Consider the following 24,643-nt stretch of genomic DNA (forward strand, 5'->3'; position numbering starts at 1 on the left):
AATCAGCTAGAGCTTTATTTGTAACATGCAAGTGCAGACAATAAAGACATGATTAAAATAAATAAAATCCAGAAAGTAATGACTAATTCTGATACTATGTACTAAGAAAAAAAAGTAGAAAAGAAGAGAGAGAGGGGGGGGGGTAAATGTTCAGAGCGTGTGTAATAAATGTATGGATGTGGGGCCGGGGGGGGGGGGTATAGTGCACGCAGTGCAGTGCAGACGTGTATGTACCGGTATCGCGTACTGATGCGCCAGCCCGCTGCACCTGTTCCCTTGTTTAGTATAGTAGAGGGGCAGAAGTTCGTCCAAGCAATCACACCAATGGACATGACCACAACTTTCATTTGACTCTGAGCTCTTTCATGAAGTCAATCAAGGAACAACGATGGAGAGATTTCCGTCAATCACATTTCAAGCGGTGTTTAATTCATTTATTTATTCATTGATTTTCTTGGCTGGCCCGGGAAAAATCGATTTTACCCTCGCACAACAAACTCACCACTCTCGTTCTTCCGTCGGGAATTCGACTGTCGCCATACCCAGTACTTCACCGATCAACGCAGCTACCACCCTGTTCGAATGGGCGGCTGGCCCGTGGGGCGATTGCGGGGGCAAAGAGAACACTAATTTCTGTGGACAATCTAGAGATGTATTTTGTGTTTATATCGGTGAAATAAGAACTCAGGTGCCGTTTTATTTCTGTGATGGTATTCCTCGACCGTTGAAATACCGACAATGTCTTCCTTGCCCCGAAAACTGTGTTGTTGGTCCATGGGGTGTGTGGTCAGATTGGAGTGGAACGTGCAAGCCGGCGAATCGCTACCGGACCAGGACGGTGCTTCGTGCCCCGAGATTCGGGGGAAAGGAGTGTGGTGAATTGTCTCAAACTGAGCGGGATGAGGAGCTGCCGGATTGTCGAGTTGAGTTGACGATGCCGGTTTTTAAATGGAGGATTGGGGAGTGGACGAGCTGCCGACAGGTGATTATTGATTTTTTTTTCGAAATTATCAATTATCATCATCATCATGATTCACATCATCACCACCACCATCATCATCGTCATCAACATCATCATCATCACCACCACCACCATCATCATCACCATTATGACATCATCATCATCATCCCCACCACCACCACCACCAAAAATAAATTTATATTGACATTTTATCATAACGATACTCATCAGTCCTCAATCATCATCATCCTCATAAACATATATATCAACATCTTGGTCATCTTTATATTCATCATCTTTAATGACCATCAACATCTTCATCATTCTCCATTTTCTCTTTCCTCTTGAGCATCATTATAGACATTAATCACCACTACCAACACCACCAAAACCACAAACCACAGCACACAGTCTTGAACACCTGCACCGCCACCACCACATCCATCACCACCACTACCACCAAAGCATCATTCATAATCATCTTTATCAATATCATCATCATCATACCACTATCATCACCACCATCATCATAATCATCTTAATCATTGATCATCAGTATCATCATCATTATCATCAATTCATCATCATCACCATCAACTCATCAGTATCATTACCATCATCATCACCATCATCATCATCATCACCATCATCATCACCATCAACATCACCATCATCAACATCATCATCACCATCATCAACATCATCATTACCATTATCCTCACCACCACCATCTTCATAATTAGAGTAAGTACTGCTATCAACAGTGTAGATTACTCATTTTTTCGATAATTTCGATTATTAGCCCAAAGATATAATTCATATCACCGTCTTCTTGGCTTATTTTGTACTTTATTATTCAATAGCTTGATACCAGATTTAAATACCGAATAATTGCCAAACAGATCTGGATGCTTAAATTGCTTTTGTCCATGCACATTATACACATGTACTGTGTTCTGAAAAGTTGAGTTTTTTAATTTGTGTTGGGAGAAAATAAAAATTTACTTTGATTGATTTACTTTGAATGTACAGTATTTTGAACTCTGTTATCTCTTGCTTAAAATGAATATGATTTGTCTTAAACCAATGTTTATGTGTAATTTCAGTCTAAGAAATAAGAATTTGCTGAATAATAAAAAAAATGTGATATGCTCATAATTTGATGGCTAAATATCCCATCTTTCTTCAAGGATATTATATCAACTTAAATAATTTGAATACCCCCCCCCCCCCCGGCCCCCGCTAGTATAAAGAGGAAGCTATCTGATGCTCCATTTGACTATCCCCTGTATGTCATCACATGACTTTTAAAGAATCCAAAACAGGATCAAACTATTTATCAAGATTATTCTTCCACTATTACATGACAAAAAAATTATGAAAAATAGAAATAGCAACTTCCATTTTAGGACCTTAATTATCTAGCCCTAAATCAACTTCTACTTTGTAAGGTATATTTTTATAAATTGATTCATGGGATGGCTATGTCCCTTTCATTTAGATTTAAATAAGGTGTTCATTAAATCTCAAATCCAATACAAGTGGAAACCCATTTGGTATTAACATATTTACCTTATAAATGATTGCAAGTACATATTTTCCATAAAGTTTGGGATTTTCCTTGATTCAAAGATTTCTTTTTATGATACAAATTAGGACAAATGGCAGTTAACCAAGGACCTTATCTTTTCTAGAATTGGTGCAGGGAAAGGTATTAAATAGCTAAATTAGCTATTATTTTGACAGATCAGCAACAAAATAGAACTCTTTTTCCTTTTGAACAGTCGCCCTGAACATTTTTTCTTTTCCTGAAATAGACATTATATCTTATGCACCAGCCTTATGCACCAGCTAGAAGCCTGATTTCGTCACACCAGCAACTTCTTAAGACTCCCAAGACACGTGTAGCATATGGTGCACGAGCTTTCTCTGCCTCAGCACCTTCTCTCTGGAATAATTTGCCGTTAAATTTAAGAATTATACAATCACTGGAGACCTTCAAATCCAAACTGAAATCTTATCTTTTCTAACATTATTAGTTATTGGCACTTTGACACTCATCCAAACTTTCTCATTCTTTCTTTTCTTGTGCGCCTCGGAATAGAATATTTCTAGATAGATGGCGCTATATGAATGCCTAGTATTATTATATACCCCAAAAGTAAACAGAGTTTTAGAGTGTGAAGTGTTGTTTTTGGCATGAGAGTCTAGCGGTTAAAAAAATCTTTCTTACAAATGGCCATTAATTACTCATAGGGAAGGACCTGTCAGATGTTTAAAATTAAACTTCAGAGAATTAAAGGATTAATATCATCTTAAGCTGTGCCAAGTTTGAGCTTGGTCAATGTTTGAAAGGACGGTTGCTTACAAAATCTCTGTTTTAGCTGACAGAGGACATTAAACCCAAGTCTAACTAGTGACCAATGGCTGAGACTCAAAGTGACTTTGGTTTATCAGAAAATATCAATCAAAGTCTGAATTTCACAAAAAACGTTTTAAATACAAAATATGTAGCAATGAATACAAAGATAATAACAGTTGAAAAAAAAATCAAATATGATGTTGAATTTATAGAAAACGTTTGTTTCTATAATTTCCTTACCCCATGGCATTTTCAATGTTTTAATTTTGTAAGTCATACCATATTTGCATATTCACAGATTGTTTTAAAAATCTCCTTCAAAAAGTTAGACAATCCTTTACATACATGTGGAGTAGAGTGTATAGCATAGTCGTTCAGTACATGAAAACATGTACATACAGTCGTTCTAAAATGTAATATGTACATGATGTATTCATTGTTTGACAAGCTGTCTGTTCATCATTACTAGATCGATCCATCTGCATTCCAGTCAGATAAAGCCTTGGGATACTGTTATCTTATTTAGTCTGTACCAGCCCTCTGTATCCCCCCATCCAATCTCCCCTCCCTCTCCTATCTCTCCATATCTCCCCTTGCCCCCCCCCCCCCTGTCCATCTCCCATCTTTCCTTTTCTCTCCTTTTCCCTCCAAGTTATGATTAACATACTAACAAATTTCTCTCTCTAACCCCTCCCCCACCTCCCCCCCTCCTCTTCCTTCCCTCCTCCCCCCTCACACTTACATCTCCCTCCCTATCTCTCCCTCCGTTCCCCTAATTCCCCTACCTGATCTGCAGCTCCCCTCTCTCCCGTTCTCTCTCCTACCCCTCCTCACCCCTCCGTCTCCCCTCCCTCATCTCCCATCCCCCACTTCTCCCTACCATAATTATCTTCACATACTCAATATCTTTCTCCATATTTCCCTTACCTCTCCCCCTTGCTCCCCCCATCCTTCTCTTTCCCTTTTTCTCCCATTCTTCCTGTAGAGGCAGTAAAGCTACAAAAGATAGTTGTAAATTAATATTTTGCCTCTTTGTATTATCCTCAGGCCCTAATGCCCCTACATAAAACACAGACATCCAATTGTCAAATTACTTATTACTATTTTTTTTACCAAAGTGTACATGCAATCCAAGAGAGTTACACACAATAATATCAAATAAATAAGAATCATAACTTGTTCATGTTATGCTACCCTCCCAGGGACCCATTGCATGAGACTGTTAATATTATGGTAACTTTGCCATCCAATATGGCATCTTTAATGGAGTCCTCGATTCTGATTGGCTGTTCAAGAGCATTGTTGCCATGGTAGTTACCAAAAATGTTAAATGCAATAGGCCCATGTGTAATAATTCAAGGTGAGAGCCCAATCCACTCCCAGGATCACTAATGATCCTTCTGATCCTTCATCTAATCCTATTGATCATTTAATTGGATGAGGGGGAAGAGAGCTTCTTTCTATGAGGGAAGGTGGTCCCAATTATGAAATGTAATCCGCGCTAATGAATGATACCCTCTAGTGAGTGAATGACTCATTTCCTTGTTAAACTTTTATTATGACCTACTTGTACATGTAGTTTCTCACCTCGCTTTATTACGTGCACTCCGGGTCATTTCACACTCAAAGGAATGTATTAAACTGCACCAGGCAAAGAATTATTTATAACTATGAATACTATTTTTTACCATCTACTCCAAAAATCTGCTACCGATAAACTTTAATATTACACTGAATTAGTATTTTCTGGGGCTTTTTTCCATTTTCCAGGACTCTTTTAATAATTTCAGGGCGAAATTTCTCTATGTATGAAATTTCCCTTTCCCTAAACTGCACATTATACCCCCCCCCCAAAAAAAAGTTTAATTTGCAGTTTTGTTGACAGAGTTGATTTTTGGCCTTGATGTTGATGGCTTTTGTTTTATGTCAAGTCATATTATACAATAGATTTCATATAACAATCACCATTTTTGGGGAAGGGGACTATTCATACATCCATACACTGTAAACACGCTGCTTAAATTGTTAAGCATGTTGTTAAGCCGGTCACTCTAACAAATATTGTTTAAACTTTTTTAACAACTGTATAAACTTTTTAAACAAGTCGTTTAAAATTTGTGTTTGTTTTATTAAATAAAAATAGCACATTGTTTAAGCCAGTCATTCTAACAACAAGTTGTTTAAAGTTTGAACAATTATAGAACTAAGTTTAAACAACTTGTTAGAGTAACAGGCTTATATGAAATGTGCTATTTTTATTTTTAATTTACTGTGTAGGGTCACACACCCAGACATATTCTAACCAGCGCTGGTTGAAATGATGAAAATTATGCAATTTAGAGTTTTTGTTGTGGTTGGTATTAACGTTAATACAATGTTGTATATTTATGCATCTGTAAGTGTAGCTACAGCTATAATATTTGTGGTTACACTTCTTAATTCCGTAGGTTCTTTATTCCGAAGGTTCGTAATTCCGAAACACGTAAATTGCCTATACATGTACCTCGATGTTCGTTAATCCGAAAACGTAAAAGGATTCGTTAATCCAAACATTTGTGGCGTTATTTCGAAGGTTCGTTATTCCCATGGTTCGATAAAGATTCGATGTTCCGAAGGTTCGTTAATCCAAAAACGAAATAAGGTTCGTTATTCCGAAGGTTCATTAATAATCCGAAAACGAAATAAGGTTCATTGTTCCGAAGGTTTGTTAGTCCGAAAACGTAATAAGGTTCGTTAATCATTTCGTTTTCGGACTAACGAGCCTTCGGAATTACGAACCTCACTTCGTATTCGGACTAACGAACCTTCGGAATTTCGAATCTTCGGAAATACGAACCTTCGGAATAACGAACCTTTGGAATATCCCAACCTTCGGAATAACGAAGCTTTGGAATTACGAATGTATGCGAATATTTGTTGTGTGAATGGGTACGAGGATACAGCGTTATCTTGATATGTTGTCTGGTAGCCTCAAGATACAGACAGCGTTTGACACATTAAACATCTCTCTTGATGACTTAATTGACCAAGTGTCTAAATGGGGGATGAAAAGGAAAGGAGGGTGGCAATAATTAGCCCAAAATCCAATTAAGAAAAGCAAGATTTTTAATGAAGAACCGTTGCTGTTTGAGAGAGCTAAAGTCTATTTTGCATTGGTTTTAGATAGACTTGTATGCTTTGTAACACTTTTTCAGAGAATGACAAATAATACTCATGGTAATAAATTGTTTAATCATTGCTGATTTTGATTTTTTTTAATTTGATTTTAACAATGTCTTTTGATTCAGGACAGGTATATAGTTACCTGTCAAACACAGGATTTTTAACCTTAAGTTGATTTTTTTTTCAATTTATAAAGCTTTGAATTCCTTTTTTTTTTAGACTTAATAGTTTTAAATCCTTATGATTGAATATAACTCCAGTGTTTGGCTCCGGGGAAAATTCAGAGCCAATCTGGATTTGTACTGTTTCAACCTCTGACCTTGCTGTTTTTTTAGAGATGCTGTCATTTGTTGGAAAGTTTTAAAAAATATACATGTATTTAAAATATTAATATTAATATATGAATAAAAAAAATTCTAAATGTCTTTCTTATCATGGGCTAAAAGGGGTTGGGTGACCCAAAAGAGACAGAAACTATTTTTCATACTTCTTCTTTGCTATTCTCCATGGGTCCATGCTATTGATATCCTCTTCAAATTTGTAAAAAGGGAAAATTTATCAAAATAAAATGCTATTTTGGGGGCAAAATGTAAATGATTGAGTAGGTTGGTCATTCCATGCTGGGTGAAACAGCAAGCAATGCATCGCTTTCCTCTTGGAAGACACTGATAATTATCTGATATCACTCTTTTCAACCGAGTGTTCCTTTTAGGAATAGGAAATATTCCCTTTTTAGGGGAAAGAAGGCCAATTTAATCTGTGTGTTTCTGTGGAAAAAAATATGTAGGGCCTATAATATTTAAGAATACTGTTCCTATTTCTGGAAAATTTATAAGTAGTTTGTTCCTATTTCTTGGCGTCGGTCACCTTCAGAGTTGGTAGACCTGTTTAAAAATTGAATTTCAATGAGCGTATAGTTGTACTGTGAAAATGCTGTTTGAATTTTAAGCACAATATCTAATGCACTAAATCAGTTGTCAATCAAATTTTTGTAGTTCTTGGTTGAAAAAATTTGAATAAACCTAATTTCATATAATAAATAAAATACAAAAGAACAAGTGGAGATGTGACATCATCAGCCCACCTAATGAATATTCATGATGACTGTTTTCACAAAATATTGCCAAACTTTAAAATTCAATAACTTTGTTATGTGTAATCCGATTTTGATGAAATTTTCAGCATTTTGCTCAGTGAATTCTGCTCATTAAGCTATACATACTTTCAGCTGGACCATCCCTTTAAAGAGAAATGCCAGTAGTTGCAATAAACACTGATTTCATGAGAAACTCTGTAAAACCAGGCTGAATTGTCAGTATATCATCGAGGATCTAGATCTGGCACAGTTACATAAACTGAACTTTGTGAAATCTTGAAATCTACGCCGAAAAATATTCACACTGAAGATCACCAACACAGATAGGCACACGTGGGACAGTGTATTATTATTGCTGGAATAAAGACCCGATGGAAGTGACCAAATCTGCGCTTATGTTGCTTATTTCTCAGCAATTACACAATTTCTTCTAGAATCCTTTGGCACATATTTTTTATTCATACAAACAGACACTTGGGTGGTCATTATATTAGATTCTGTAAAAAGTCATTTTGAGATCGTTACCAAAACTGGAATTTATCTTTAAATGTGCATTATAATGTACAGTACTCTACCTTCCACATAAGTTCATAATGAGCCAGAGAGTAATATCATCTAATGATAGCAAACAAACCCCTTACTCCAGGTGGTAACTGTTATGTTCCTTGCGGGTGATCACCCGAGGAAATGTTTTAATTACTCATGTACCAAAATAAATATCATCATGCACTTTTGATCAGGGATTTGTTTTATAAAATAGATCTTAACACCTGGCTCAATTAAAAAAGGTATAAAAAGGTAGAGTAATGAAAAGGAAAAATGTCTATTGTGTACTGTATGAAAGAGAATTTTGTTGTAATAAACTTCCCTGTAAAAAATTTAGAAGTATGATTGTTCCCTGCCCATTAATTACACTTTATGGCACATACACTACACAACGCGATATATGCGCATATAAAATTAGAATTATACTCTGAATAAAATGTGGTTGTAGTTACTGATTGTAATGAAAACACCTCACTTTCAGTGAAAAAATAAATGATCCTGAAAAGTGTTTGAAAACTCCCCTCAAGTTGGCATAATTACTGTTGGTGAATAGTTGACCATTTTCCCCCCAAATGATTCAATCTAACTTGAAAATTCCATGATTTTTTTCTTCCGGCATTGATGAAAGTTACAGTGATTTGCCTCTCTTGAACATGTAGGACTACTCTATTATTTCTATTTGTTATGTACTGTACATGTATATTGATTAATTCAGTAATTGGTTAATTCGTTATTTAATTGATTGATTGTAAATTATTAATTATTTATTTATCTGTTTAATCATTTTATTTGTTATTTTGTTTGTTTATTCATTTATTTATTTGTTTATTTATTTATTTTTTTAAATCTATTTATCTATCTATCCATCCATCCATCCATTCTTTCTTCAGTCTTCTATCTTCTATCTTTCCTTCCATTTTATCGTTTCTTCTATTCTATTTTTCATTCCATTCTATTTTTTTTTGGGGGGGGGGTTGTCATCCTCGTCTTTCTCCAATTAGAGAGTCTCAATGTCCTTTACCTCATACACTGTATAACTCATTACACAGACCAGCTGAGTGAGATGTGATGGTGATCTATTATGTGGTTTAAACCAACACAATCTGAAATGACCTTTGTTGTGGCAAACTACATGTATTTTTGAAGGAGGTTTGGTCTGCTTAATGGACATGACAGTTTGATTTTAGAATCATGCTAGTACTAGTAGTGAACCTGTGAACAACTGGGGACTCTTATCAAAGGTAAATCCTTGTTTTAATTACAAAAACTAAAATACATTTGATTTCTTTGTCCACCTGTTTTGATGTTTGAATTTTTATGCTTCCGTACACCTTTAGATCTTTGCCGGAGGCAATTTATGTATAATGTTTTGGGGTCGTAATCAACTTCAAACTTGGTCCAATTACACATATGGGCAATTCTGTAAAATAATCAACCTTTTTGTACGTCCGACCCCCATTTTTCTCTACTCTTACTTCACTTCATAAACTGACCAAGTCATGGTCCTTTGAAGTGAGAACATTACAGACTGTCAAAAGAACAAGAAATCAGAGACAGAAAATTTCATGAAGGTCCCACATATAGGGGGTCGGACGTACATGTAAATATTTTATGGCATTGCACATATACATATATATAGGCCTCGAAGTCGCATTGCACTATCTGCATGTAATTAGCCTGAGTGTGTAGTGTTATGGTCAAAATTGAAAGCTCTGATGTTTGATCTGATTTCTAACCAATTGATAACTTTTTTGGTTTAATTTCCAGCCTTCGAGCGCTGGTCCAAGTTCCTGTGCAGTGGGACAGAGGTACAGACAGGTTGATTGCGTGGATGACATCGGGGAGACTGTAGAAGGAGAGAGATGCTTACAGAATGGTGAATCAGGTGAGTGTTCCATCTCCAATATCATCTTCCTTTATTTCCCCTTTCCATCAAGTTCATCTGCATAAAAGGATTCACTCAATTATTGGTTAAAGGGGGAGTTCATGTTGACAAAAAGTTTTTTTTTAAATATCAGAAAAAATATTGGTGAAGGCTTGAAGAAAATCCATCAAAGATTTACATGTAGGAAGATGTTATAATTTTAAGTTTTTAAATGTGATGTCATATTATAAGAGCAGCTGCCCCATATGTTATGATATACATGTATAACATGCATGTATTTCAATTTTCCAATGGTTCATGAACTGGAGACTAACATTTTTTTTCTTTCAAGAAGCTGGTGTGAAATGATAAGTCTGTTGAAGAACTGAAGGTACAATCACAGAACATATTTCCTATTTTTAGATATGTCATTTCATCGATCTTGATATTACAGTACTGGAATCTATCCATTTTTTTTTCTTATTGTATTTCAGAAGTTGAAAACAGTCTTCAAACGGTGAACTTTGAGCCACCCAGACAGGAGATCTGCACAGTCCCCTGCGATTGCCTCGTATCACTGTGGTCAGCATGGCAAGAATGCTCTGTGACCTGTCATGACCCCATCTCTCAAGAGGTCGGAGGTCACAGGTAAGATTTATGATCCAAGGCCTATATGGCATGCATACTATTTAGATGTGTACATGTACATACTGTGAATTGCAGGTCTCCGAGTATTTAGCTCGGGTTACAATACCTGTTGCTCAACCAAGAGGCTGTTCTCACTACGTTCCTAAAACTAGTTTATTGGAAACTAATGTAACGCATAGTGAGAATGGTCAAAGCGGTCTTAGAAGCGATCTTCCAATCCAGTCTGGAAAACCACCTGGCGATGTAGTTTTCAAGATCGCTTTGCCTCGTTAAACTGGTTTTAGCGTAAGTGAGGACACAACCGTTCTACGGGAAGCGATCTTCGCATATTTTGAGTGCGCTGCTCCATACGAGAGGTGTAGAATGCCTATGCTGCAGTTTCAAATTTCGCGCAAAACATGTCACCCCCACTGAAAGCGTTTCCATAGCAACAAGAGCGCTTTACATTAGGGGTTTAGAAAAGCACTTTCGTGTGATCAAGTGGGAACGCTAGCAAAGCGATCTTCCAAACTGGTTTCCTGAATCTGTTTCCAGTAAACTAGTTTTAGAAAGCGTAATGAGAATGGCCTTCAAGTGAAATATTTAGAGCTAAATCTTGACTTCCAATATACCAGTAGTTTATGCAACAGAAAAGCTATTACCAATGAAGTGCATACATGTGCACATTGTTTTGTCATTATTTGTAGAAGCTAATGTGAAAAAATAGCAGCAGTTTTGCTGACAATACATTACTGTAATAGATCTTTCCGTATTGGTATCATTTTCACATGATGTCCATATTATATTATTTAATATTTGAACAGATACTGGTTTCATTTATGCTAATTGTATTCTTTTCAAGCATTCCATCCACATGTTTGACATGCCAGGGAGGGTTCTCTGTAAATAGACAAAATATCGATTTGGTCTTCCAAGACTAAAAATAGGAAATTATGGTGGTTGTGATTATTTTGCCTGATTGCTATAAAGGAAAATTGAATTATAAGCAAGTAACCAGAGGACCAACAGCTTAAGGTCCTCTTAGAGATACCTGGTTATGAGGATTAATGCCTTTAGTACTAAAGGGCACTAGCACAACAAAATAGGAATCAAACCCGGGTAACCAGAATCCAAAACTGACGCTCTACCGTCTGAGCTATCGCGCCTTCAATGTTAGCTGATCTGAAATCATTTTTCTTCTTCACACTGTAAAAATATTGAATTGATTTTGAGATGGCAAGTCAGGGCCCCGTCTTATAAAGAGTTACGATTGATCCAATCAATCAGAACTATGGAAATCCATCAGTGTCATAATTTTTTTCTACAGGAAATTTGCAAGATGTCCTTTTTTAACAAAGGAGAACACACCAAATTGTCAAGAAATCAATGAATTTATAGATATACATTCATACATGTATCTAGAATTTTTTCGAACAAACATGCATTTTATATGTTGACTTTGCTGGCTTTCCGTAGTTGTGTTTGATTGGATCAATCGTAACTCTTTGTAAGACGGGTCCCGGATATATAAAGTTTTTATCCCCCCATGAATAGGATGAGGACGCGTAGGGTTCTGAGGGCTGCTTCAAATGGGGGGCTCCCATGCCCCCCTCTGGCGGATCATCAGCCTTGCTTGATTCAAAACATGACAACATGCCCCCAGTACGAATGGTATCTCCAGGTAGGTCATAACATTGGTACGAAGGGTCGCTATGGTGATGATGATGTTGATGAGGAGGAGGGTGATCGTGGTCAGGGTATTGACGAATGATGACAACGACACCGATGATGATGATGATGATAAGGAGGAGGAGAAAATGGGGGGGTGGGGGTGGGAGGAGGAGGAGGGGGATAGTAGTGGTGGTGGGGTTGATAGTGATGACAATGAAGATAGTTATTGCGGTCACCGTGATGAATGATAGTGATGATGATGAGTGATCATTGGACCAAATGGTTATAGACAAAATGTTGATGGAATGACGGAATGGCATTAGACTAAATAAAGGTAGACCAGGTGATGAGAGGACGAGTTGGCAGAGGAAGAATTGGCATTTAACATTGCTAACTAGTGTGTGTGTGTGTATGAGTTTTGTCAGACGTGTATCAATCAGATATGATTATTTACGTCTGGGACAGACCTTTAACGTCACCAAAAGACGTGACCAGGGCTAGAACTTCGAACCTTTGCATCAATTTATAACTTTACTTATTTTTCTTCAATTAATTTAGCGAACTTAAATTTACTTCTAAAATTTTTGTGTATCCTGTTAATAATTGTTTTTCTGTTATGTATTGTAATGTGCAGTTGAGTATATCCAAATATTATTCAAAACTTTATTTCATTCTCTTCTATTTCAGGACTGGCAGCAGTGCAGAGTAACCCATAACTCTAGTGCCACATGTGGGGCTGGTATCGAGACTAGGCAAGTCTTCTGCATTGATAGCGGGAGCAATGTACTGACACCAGTAGCTGATGAATTCTGCTTCAATTCTGGTAAGGAGCACAAACGTATAATCGTTAGAAAGTAAATAATGGGCCGTATGCATGTATATAGCACAGTCTCCAGTTACACTACAAAGATGTTGAAGCATCCAAGAAATAAATTCTATTGGTTACCCATTCATCTCACCTGGGTTGAGTGCAAGACGACATGAATAAATTTCTAACTGGAGGAAGATTTGAATCCGCAACCTGAAGGGGAGAGTCTGAACAACTTGACCATTACATATCCATAACATGTTATACAAATGATGCATGCACATGAGTTAGTTAGGCGGTCTATCCTCACGCGAGTTGAGGCTCTGTTCAATCCATTGCATGAAGCCGTTAGGCTGATTGCAATGGGGTGAACACAGCCTCAACGAGAGTGGATAGGTCGCATAATGGACGAATGTAGGCATGCATCATTTGGTTTAAACAACAAATTTTCTAGATTTTGTAATTTGACAATAGATAAGAAAAAAATCAACAAAAGCAGATGGAATTAGACATATTTTGCCTTTGACAATTCATTTTACCTGAAAATATTTTTGTTTTCCCACTTTATGAAAGCATTTACTTGTTAATGTTCTTTTGTGATGCACTTTAATTCTACATGAATCTGATCGCGCGCGCACAGTCAGCCTTGTTGATGCGCTTACTTCGATGCGCGCATACAAAATGTACGTATACACCCATGCTCAGTGGTACACACTGAAGGAGAAACCTCAACCCTCGATGGAAAATAAAAAGAGCACAGTCGCCGTGCAATAGAAAATAAAATTTGCCTGCAGCACAAAATGGATCAAATATTGAATGGCTTTCAACCAATCAATTACAAGAATCTTTGTATGAGTTGTATAAAACAGGGGTGTGAGAGTTCAGATTGTTATCTGATTTCAGATTTTTTTGTTTTGATTTTCAGCTTAATTTCAGCTTATTTTGGGCTTTCCTCTGTACAAAAAGTATGGGAGCTCTTTCTATTTCAAACTTTTTCAACACTTTTCAAGGTTTTTTCAGATTTTTTTATTTGTGACCACTCAAATCCCTGATAAAAGATACATGTATATTCTCATCTCTTTAGGTGGTTTCAGACCGCCTGGAAGTTCGCCAGTTCCAGGTATTCTCTGATCGGGAAATTTACCCCGATCAGAAAATACCAGGTATTTTGGTAATGTGAAAGCAAACTACGCGTAATTTCCCCGAAAGAAAATACCCGCTAAATAGTAGGTACTTGGCGAAATTACGAAAACTTTCGTGGGATTTTTCCAAGGTCGCAGGTATTTTGGCAATGTGAAAGCAAATTACGGGAACTTTTAGCCCAGCGTGTCGTTGGGCGCGGCGGCGTGGGTAGCTGCTGGGCTAGTGATTTTGAATCTCGTGCCTTGCCTGCTTATCAGACCATACTGCGCATGCTCATGACTTCGGGAACTTATTCCGAAGGATGTGTTTCAGGGCGGTGTGAATGCAGGAATTATTAACGGGTATTTTTTAGCCTTAAAAAGTTCTCGTAATTTAACGGGGATTCTTGTGATCTAGGCGGTTTGAAACCGCCTTTTAATGGGAAATTTGGAATGGGTAACATTTACTCATTTTGGCCCCTAAACAAGTTGCCGCAAATAAGGAGAAAAAAGCTTTGGAAAAAAACATACCCTAAATACTTTTGACCCCGTGATTAACCACAGACCAGTCTTTCAAAGCGACCTTTTTTGTGAAAATCTGTGGTGTGATGCCCTTAATGAGTGCATGTGCGGCCCGCGTCTAAAACTGAAAAAACACCCCTTTCAACACGTTTTTGGTCAGGCATGTGTACAGCAATATATTTGACTGCCCCTTCCCCCTGGATAAAGAAAGGAAAACATGCCATGGCTACGATCCGAACCCACGACCCTCTAAAAGAAAAGAGTCAGAACCACTAGACCACAACGCGCCCACAAGAGTAGGGGAAACACCGGTGAAGGGGTCTACCTGTACCCTCTCCCCTCCCCCCCTCCCCATCAGTTATATCAAGAGGAATGACCTGCAGCTCATATATGCTTTTCACATTGCATTTCCTTAACCCCATACTATCCTTAACCCCGGACTATCCTTAACCCCGGACTATCCTTAACCCCGGACTATCCTTAACCCCATACTATCTGCTTAGCGGGGGTTAAGGCGTTAACCCCGGACTATCCCACAGCTTATGAATATTGATGATTTCACCATACAGAGCGTGATTAACGTGCAATTTTGACTTCTGTGATTGGCTATTGCTTAGCCCCGCTTTTCCCTAGCCCAGTTTCGTTTCACACTGCGTCTCTTAGCACCGCAATTGTGGTGCTAGCACCACAATAAGCCGGCTAACCCTGCTTTTTTGCAGATCCAGATAGTACCTTACTATTTACCGTGCTAGCCCACTTTGCTAAAATGTAGTGTGAAAACGAAATGGACAAAGCTTAGCCCCAGGAAATTGGTTGGGCTAAGGCCCCCCCCCCCCTTAGCCCCACTAATTTCTCGGGGTTAAGGGAAAAAAGTGCAGTGTGAAAAGCATAATAGTGGTTCAGTTGCTTTTCGCCTCCCAGGTACAGGTGGACCAGGGAAGATTAGGATTAAGGTTAGGATTAAATTTGTGGGCTAACTTTATGTTTGCCTTGATGGGTGCGCTACAAGCAACTGCAACAGGAGCTAGTGTCAAGGAACCCAGTCTCCTTGCTTTACTGGATTGATGACCTTTTTCTTGTTTCTCCAACCACCTCCTTTTAAACTAGAAACATTTTATTTGTTGTGAATACTGGGCAATTTCATAAGATATGCACGTCCGACCTTCATGAAATTGTCTGTCTCGGATTTCTGGTTCTTTTGACAGTCTGTAATGTTCTCAAAGGACCATGACTTGGTGAGTTTATAAAGCGAAGTAAACCTTGAGAAAAATGGGGGTCGGATACTGTGCATAAAGGTCGATCATTTTGTGGAATTGCCCTAATTTTGCACATTTTAGAACTATTTCAAACACAATCAATTCTTTAGAAATGTAATCTAATTTTACTTGTCATTCACTTTTCATTTTAAGGTTTCAGATTTCTGTGCTTCTCTTGGATATAATCATGTCTATATGTCCCTCCATATAATAAAAACTTTACAATGTGGTGATCAAACGATTGATTGGTTTAGCAAACATTACCGTTGGTTATTAATAGCACTTATGCTGTCATATTGAATCAGAATGGTACATGTTGTGATTGATTATGCAAGGACTGTAATTAATACTGCTAATGAGGTGTATTAATGTTCATTTATTTCCACTTGACAGATAAAGTTGCTAGACTGGAAGCTAGACAAATTGAATTCAGTTCTGTCTGCCTATAATTATATCTGTAGATATCCCTCCTTGCAATTTCCCTCATTTCTCCATTCCCAATTTTTTACAATCAAATCGCTATGTTGAGGTAAAAGCAACCATCTGTGGGGGTGTTTCACAAAGATTTAAGTACGACTTAGAGTCGCACTTAAATACTGAGTGCGATTGTGTCATGAGGACGTGCGCTAATGTGTATCTATCAATGAGATTGCACGTTGAATATCATGTACGCCTCGGCATTTAAGTGCAACTTAAGTCGTATTTAAATGTTTGTGAACCCCCCCCCCCCCCCCCGGTTACTTGTTCCAAGACATTTCCTGTGACGACTATTTCTCCAGCGAGTATTCCTCCACTGTAAATTCCACACGCTGATTGGATGACCCACTTCATCCCTGGATCTAACACTGTACCCTATCCTAAACCTAACATAGACTCTTTTGTAACCCTATAACCCTAACCTTACATCTTAGAAGAAATAAAGCATGGAGCAATTGTCGTCTCACCGAATTACCAATTGTCAAATTCACGTTTAAATTAGATTGCGTTAAATGCAGTTGATTTCGACATCAATTGATACCTTTCTTAAGTTGTACTTAATATCATATATTCCTCCATGAATTTCTGAAATATTTCTGGTGATTCTTCATTCCCAATTGAGTATCAAAACATCTCTGCTTTTTATTGATTAAAAATGGGAAAATTGTTGCTTTAACATTAGCCTCTCTTGTGTTTAAACTATGTCCTGAAATTCCACCTACTCGTAATGGTGCCCAAAATGATGTAAAAGATGACTAGAATCTTTTATATTGGACTATAAAAAAGATCTTTTAAGTTTCTTGATTTACTTGAGGTATCAACAATGGACTTAGCTTATCCTTATATATTCGTATGCGCACTCCTTGCAATCAAATTGCCTTCTTGAACAAGTGTGAACGCACCCTGCTAGTCAAACCTGTGATTTATCAAAATGAGATGAGGCATGGTTCATTTCCATTTTTTTTCCAATCTAATTGCTATCTTGAGCTAGTGCGAACGCTCCCTGCTGGTCAAACCTCTAATTTGTCAAAATGAGATAAGCTCTCATTTTTTTGCAATCTAATTGCTATCTTGAGCTAGTGTGAATGCACCCTGCTGGTCAAACCTCTAATTTGTCAAAATGAGATAAGGTAGGCTTTAATGGGTAGAGGAAATGACGAGGATGTATCAATTTGTATTACTGCTTCTATCCACACTCATCTGTGATATCCTCCTATTAATCAAATAATCTTAAAGTAGGTGTCAGTAATGGGACTATTATGACCATCTAGACACCCATATTTGCCTTAAGGCTTAAATATCTTTAGAGGGATTAGACTGTGTTTGCATTAGAAAGGATAAAGAGAAGATTGCTGCTGTTGTTATTGTTATTGATTATCATCATTATTGGTTTATTAGTATTATTTGTAGTAACATTATTATTATTGTTGTTATTATCATTATTATTGTTATTCTTCTTTGTATGTACTGTATGTATGTTATTACTTCTTTTTTGTAATCCTCCCATTTCTTTTTTCTCCTTCTCCTTCATCTTCTTCTTCATCATCATCTTTTCTTCTTTTTATTTTTGGTCCATTCTTTTCATTTACAGACTACTCCATTTTCTTCTTACTTTTCATTACTTTCCTCTTTTTTTTCAGTTTGTTGAAGCTTAAAAAAAATGACTTATTTTTCTATGCACCTTGATTTTATTTTATTTCATTTTAGTTTGTTTTATTATTTATTTCGTTATTCCTATTTCTATTTACTTTATTTTTTTATTGATTATTATTGTTTAATTTCATTATTTTTTGGGGGGTGGGACATTTTTCAAGAACCTTAACAATTGGATTAATATTGTTTGCTCAAAAAACAGTGTAATTGCCAGTTGCCATGCCAACACATTATCAAAAGGAAATAATATAAGGTTATAGTATATACTATGGTGTTATAGCTTATTTCCTGGAGGAAGGTTTGTACTGTTTTCAGGAAAAATATACTTAAGTAGTGTCTATCTTTTGTTTATTTTTAACTACTACTTAGGTATTTAATCAAGGATGTGGTGGACAGTCTTTTTAGGCTAGAATTCAGGAAAAATACTTTAACTTGTCTATGTTTTGTTTATTTTAAACAACTTTCTGTTCTCCATTCTGTGTAGTGGTGGTTGATTTGTGATTCATTTTTTCTTTTTTTTTTTAATTCTAGTCTAAGATAAATGTTCCAACTCCTCCTTTGCACCTTCATGTCTTAGAAATATTAATATTAATATTTGATTTGATTTATCGATTTCCGTTTCACAATTGTACATACAGTGTAATATGATAAACATAACGTAACAAGGTTGAAAATACTACAAGACATGATATAATATATATATATAAACATAATCGTAGATTTTAGGAACACAATTTGATAAATTACCTCAGATGACAATTGTATTTAAAAGTAAAACGGAGAGTCTTGCCGAAAAACAAAGGTACATGTAAGCTTTTGCAAAAGGTAAGCCCCTAACTTAGTTCCATTACAAAATTACAGCAATTTATGAAAGATAATAATAATAATATAAACAAACACACAGACACAAGTGTAGTTTTTCTGAATTCTAGCCTTCAAAGATTGCTAAACATACTTGAATATAAAGCCACCCACCCATCCTTTAAAGAAATCCCCCCACAGAAATTTTCAAGCTTGCGGCAAGCGTGCGACTAGCTTGCGCAAGCTTGCGGCATGCTAGTAACTAGCGTGCGGCTAGCTTAATAAGCGTGTAATATGCGTACAGAGTAATAGTTAAGCGATCTTTTAACGAGCAGGGACTGTTCGCTAGCATGCACTCGCTTATTAAGCGAGCGCCCTGCTAGTCGCATGCTAGTTACTAGCAAGCGGCACGCTTAAATTTCTGTAGGGGCCGTTAAAGAAAGATCAGTGCCTATCAATACAAAGTTGGCTTGACTTCAATGTTGGGTGCTGGTTGACCAAGCTTTTTTTGTCAAAATTGGTTCTCAGTCAAGATAATATTGTGTGCTCAAAAGGGGGAGGGGTACTTATTGACAAAATTTCTCGTACAATTTCCTGGCATGACACTAAGTTTAATGATGAAAGGGTATCGGGTCCTTGGGCCCGTTTCATAAAATATCTCATATTAACATATGTGCAATAAAATAAAATGTGGAGCGTTGTGGCCCAGTGGATAAGTCTTCTGACTTTGAAACAGAGGGTCGTGGGTTCGAATCCCAGCCATGGCGTAATTTCCTTCAGCAAGAAATTTATCCACATTGTGCTGCACTCGACCCATGTGAGGTGAATGGGTACCCGGCAGGATTAATTCCTTGAATGCATGAGCGCTGAAAGGCAGCTCGAGCTAAAGCCAGGGTAATAATAATAATAACAACGTGCCTCGGAATAGAATATTTCTAGATAGATGGCGCTATATAAATGCCTATTATTATTATTATAAGTTGAATGTCACGAAAAATCCCTCAATCTGATTGGCTGATAGTAAATTTGATTTAGAGATTGTGTATTATGACGAACGTTACATGGAACGAGACCAAGGTCTATGACATACTATTTGGTTAACAGTCGGAATGGCTGTTCATTGTTTTTCAGAGAGGAAACGTGGAAGGTTTATTTTCAATGTGATGTCACTTCCACCTTAATGTATTGTTGAATACAATCAATAAAGTTTTCTCTTGGTATACAAAGGTAAAGGTGAGCGGGGGGGAAAAGAAAATATTGAAAGAAGACGAAGAAGAGTCCAAAGGGAAGAGGAAGGAGTAGAAGAAGTTAAAGTAGTAGGAGAAGAAGAAGAGAAAAGAGAAGACAAAGAAGATAACGGAGATGAAGAAGTTTGAGAAGAAGGGAGAAATTGAAGAAGAAGAAAAAAAAAAGGAGAAGAATAAGAAGAAGAGGAGGAGTCCGAGGAGGAGGAGAAGAGGGGAGAGGGGGGGAACCATGAAGGAGTAGACAAAGGATGTGAAGAAGGGAACAAGAAAAGAAGAAAGATCAGAAGAAGAAGAGGAAAGAGAGAAGGGTGAGGGAGAAAATTAAATAAGAAAAAAGTAGAAGAAGAAGATGACCAGAAGAGGAGTGATAGGACTTTCATTATTCTTTCTCACAAGAGGACAAAAGTAGAGCAAATTCCATCAATACGCATTTGGACTAAGTTCTGAAAAAAGTCTTGTAACGATCATTTCTCTTGAAATCGGTAAATCTGAAAAAACTCTTGTCAATCAAGATTGTTTCTTGATGCACAAGGTTAGAATTTTCATAGAGTGGTCTCACCCTATCATCACTAACAGCTTCCAATGAAATGTGTTAAAAATATGAACCTATATTATTTCCCCTTCTGCTTCTCCAGATTCCACAAGCATCTTCAAACCCGTCGCCAATCGGGCCTGCTACCTCGACTGCCCGGTGGACTGTGAAGTCGGCCACTGGACTCACTGGTCATCCTGTACCAAGAGTTGCGGTGAGGGCGCCGTTCAGATGCGCTACCGAGAAGTGCTGGTGGAGACGCTGTTTGACGGCCAGGAGTGCCCACCGCTTGTTGAGCTGAGGGCGTGCGAAGCCATTGAATGTGCATGGTGGCATATCGGTAAGTTGGGTAACATACAGTCCGACCTCTCTTATCCGGACACGTTGGGACCAGCACCAATCCGGATAAGGGATTTATCCGAATCTGGGAGACCCAATATTAAATACACGCAGCTGCGCTGCCGACTGCCTCCCCAGGCCACCGGCAGTAGCTACACTAAGTGGGCGTACGGTAAAGACAATATTCACTGCAGAGTCAGTGCAAATTATAGGCATTGTTTTTATGGAAATTAAATCGATCGATGGCCAAAACTCTTGGATAATTTACCTGCTAAAATGACTGAGGTATACATCGAGCATACCTCGAAAGAAAGAGAATGACTCAATGAAACCAAGTTTTAAAATTAGATCATCGCGACGGGTATCGCAGCTTCGCAATGTCAGCCATTGTTACACTGACTGTAGGCTCAAACATGATAGATGGCGCTGTCCGTATTGAGGCCTAAAGTTAGCTAGCAAGACATGTGTTGTTTTTCCCGCGAAGCAAAAAGAGAAACGTGATGAAATGTTTGTGCTGCACCCTGATTTACTGGAAATTATCATTCCTAAAGTTCTTTTGGTGATTTGGGTGAGATATTTTCATGAAAAATCTGTTTGGTGTAGGGTGAATGTTGGAAATATATTTGATCAAAGAGAGTTTACGTATAGGATTGAGTTTAGATTGAAATCTCATTTCCTAACGTACCGGAACAAGATTAAAAAAAAAAAATCTCTGCAAGTGTGCGTCCGGATAATAGAGAGATCCGGATAAGGGGAGGCCGGATAAGAGAGGTCGGACTGTACCTGTATGCTGTTAATGTATTGTTTATTAATGGTCAAGAGCCTTTTCAATGGGTTATGCAATGACCCTTGGGAGCATTTCATCAATATTTTCATCCGACAAGTTGTCAGATCTGACATCTTTCCATGATTTTGATTGGGCTGAGAGGCACTGTTCCTATGGTAACTGTCGGATTAAATGGGACTTGTCGGATAAAACGTCCGACAAGTCCTTTCATGAAACGCCTCCCAGGTCTGTTGCTATGTCTGTGTACCATCCTTACTTCACATTACAACTACATAATTTTCTGAGTTCTAAGTTTCAATCAGCACATGGTCAAATTATCAACATCGCAGCTCTTTGTAAAAGAGGGCTCAGACCTGCTTTTGCAACCGGTACTTCTGGACTTGGTGCATGTCTGTAGCATACCCCCCTCCCCACCCCCCTCCTCTTATCTAATTGACCCCCAACCAAACCCCTATCCTCTTCAGTGCCTAGTTCTTTCCTCCACATTACTTTCCTCCCAAATGACTACATGATCTAATTATCACATTAAGGACACTGTGACATGGATTTGCAAGAAAAGTTCATTATCGCGGGCGATCATCCCAAGAGGGAAACAATTATGGCAGGATGTTTTTTGACAATATCCTCATGTTGTACTCCCCAATGACTCAGTGCTTTATTTTACACCCCTACATCATTGGTATATCCTGATACTAATAACCCCCCCCCTCCCCCTCCTTCCCCTATCCTTGCATTATGTGCATGTTTAATTCAATTGAATCAAATGATTTGGATCAGAGTCACTTGTTGTCTAGGCAGTGTTCTACTTTTTCAGAATATCTTATACAAAATGGTCTAAACCCGTTGGCCCGTAGTTTGAACTTGGGATGTACGTAAGCTCTGGTCTAAAGTTGTGTTCTAACTATGGAAAGCCAAACGTGACGCCAATTTTAAACAGGTTCATCTGTTACTCAGATCATTCATAACTCTTTGGGAATAATAATTAGTTTTCCTCTTCATTTTAGCATAATGAAAGGCCGCAACGAACGTAACAAACATACCAGGTGAACAAACTTGACATTTATGGCTTCCTATAATTTTGGCACAGTGTTAGACCGTGGCCTTTGTTTAATCGAATACGGGCCATGTGGTCTTCTATCAATTTAGTCTAATTGATTACCATTTGGTCTCAGCTACACTTTGCATGATAGGCCTACTGCTTTTCAATAATAAAATTATAATAATACATAGAATTAGTATAACATGCTTTCCATCTTAATAGTTAGATGCTCAAGGCACTGAAGAGCATATTACAGGAAGGGAGAAAAATAACTATACAAGAATATCTAGCATTCAATACTTGGTTGTCTGTCAAAGAGCACCATAATACAAGTACATCATTAGGTTGCTATTGATGTCTGATCATTGCTGATCATGGTTTCCAAAGAGAATTCCACAGGCCTGTTTCCCATGATGTCTTTGAAACTGGAACTCGCAATATGTAGGTCTACTTTATCACTGTGTCTACAGTGTACTCATTTACTTTAAGTTTGGTTCATAATCAAACAATTCATCCAATCATGAGACTCGTGTTGGACTAGGGCCCTGTCTTACAAAGAGCTACGATTGATCCAATCAATCTATAAACTATATGGAAATCCATCAATGTCATAATTTTTTTCTTCGGAAAATTTGCACAATGTACCTTGTGAGCAAAGAGAAGCACAGTCACATAATTGTCAAGAAAAAGATGGATGTCTGAATATACATCATATCTAAAAAAAAATATTTTGAACAAACATGTGTTTTAGATATTGACATTGCTTGCTTTCCATAGTTGTAGTTGATCGTATCAATCGCAAATCTGTCCTTGGAAGTGTCAGATGGAATCTCCATAACCTAACTGTAATTTATCTCATCTCTCTATTGTCTCTAACTATTTTACTTTGTCCTAAAAGCACCTTTTCTTCCACCCAGGAGCAGTTTGTTGTGCTTACTTTTTACTTTATATTTTTTAACGCATTTGGATACAGATGCCATATTTGAACAGTTGTGCTCAAAGGTTAGTGAGCCCTACCACAAAATGCACTCCTTCATGCCGAGTGTTGAATGTAGACCACAACACTGCAATGTTCAGTGAGCCCAGAGAAACAAACTTTAATCAGTGTAATATGTTATCATCAGACTTCACAATTGAATCTAAAACATGGCAGAACTTGAACATTTTAAATATGTTCATTTCCTGGTGGGGGTCACTAACTGTATGTCTCGTAAACTTTTCACCGATATTGTAGGGGTTTCTTTTTTTTTCTAATATCTGGAATATGTACTTAAAATCATGTGATCATTATCAAGTTAGAAACGACAGTAGAATGTGCTGTTTCAGAGTTCTGTAATTGCTAATCATAAAGGCCCGAATTCACAAAGGTGGCTTTAAGAACCCACGGTTGAATCCATGGTTTATGCAGATTTCCTGTATAAATTGCGCTTAATGCAACGCTTATCAGGAGCATGTATAAAAAATGTCCAATGCTGATGCGCGCTTTTGTCACAGTGTGCCAAATTGACCCCTGTTACCATGGTTATCCACGCTATTTTATTTATGAGTTCACTGTTTGAAGTGTGGACTCATTATTCAAAACAGTGGACTCATGAATAAAATAGCGTGGATAACCATAGCAACAGGCGTCAATTTGGCAAACTGACAAAAGCGCGCATCAGCATTTGACATTGTTTATACACGCACCAAATACGCGCTCGCTTAATCGTAATTTATACAGGAAATCTGCATATACCATGGATTTTCTAAAGCACCTTCGTGAATTCGGGCCA

General features: G+C 37.6%; 1 protein-coding gene across 1 annotated transcript in view; it reads left to right on the top strand.

Annotated features, from left to right (window-relative positions):
• The first annotated feature begins 242 nt into the window (after nucleotides 1–242).
• The window catches only part of LOC121416859 (thrombospondin type-1 domain-containing protein 7A-like), a 49,341-nt gene continuing 24,940 nt past the window's right edge, over nucleotides 243–24,643 (top strand). Inside the window, exons 1-6 of the mRNA XM_041610380.1 lie at nucleotides 243–982; nucleotides 9,895–10,012; nucleotides 10,486–10,639; nucleotides 12,173–12,299; nucleotides 12,977–13,112; nucleotides 20,810–21,046. Coding sequence (XP_041466314.1) covers nucleotides 389–982; nucleotides 9,895–10,012; nucleotides 10,486–10,639; nucleotides 12,173–12,299; nucleotides 12,977–13,112; nucleotides 20,810–21,046 — 1,366 coding nt within the window. The 5' untranslated portion in view covers nucleotides 243–388. The remainder of the gene's footprint in view (nucleotides 983–9,894; nucleotides 10,013–10,485; nucleotides 10,640–12,172; nucleotides 12,300–12,976; nucleotides 13,113–20,809; nucleotides 21,047–24,643) is intronic.

The sequence above is a fragment of the Lytechinus variegatus genome, chromosome 6 (assembly GCF_018143015.1).
Source record: "Lytechinus variegatus isolate NC3 chromosome 6, Lvar_3.0, whole genome shotgun sequence".
NCBI lineage: Eukaryota > Metazoa > Echinodermata > Echinoidea > Temnopleuroida > Toxopneustidae > Lytechinus > Lytechinus variegatus.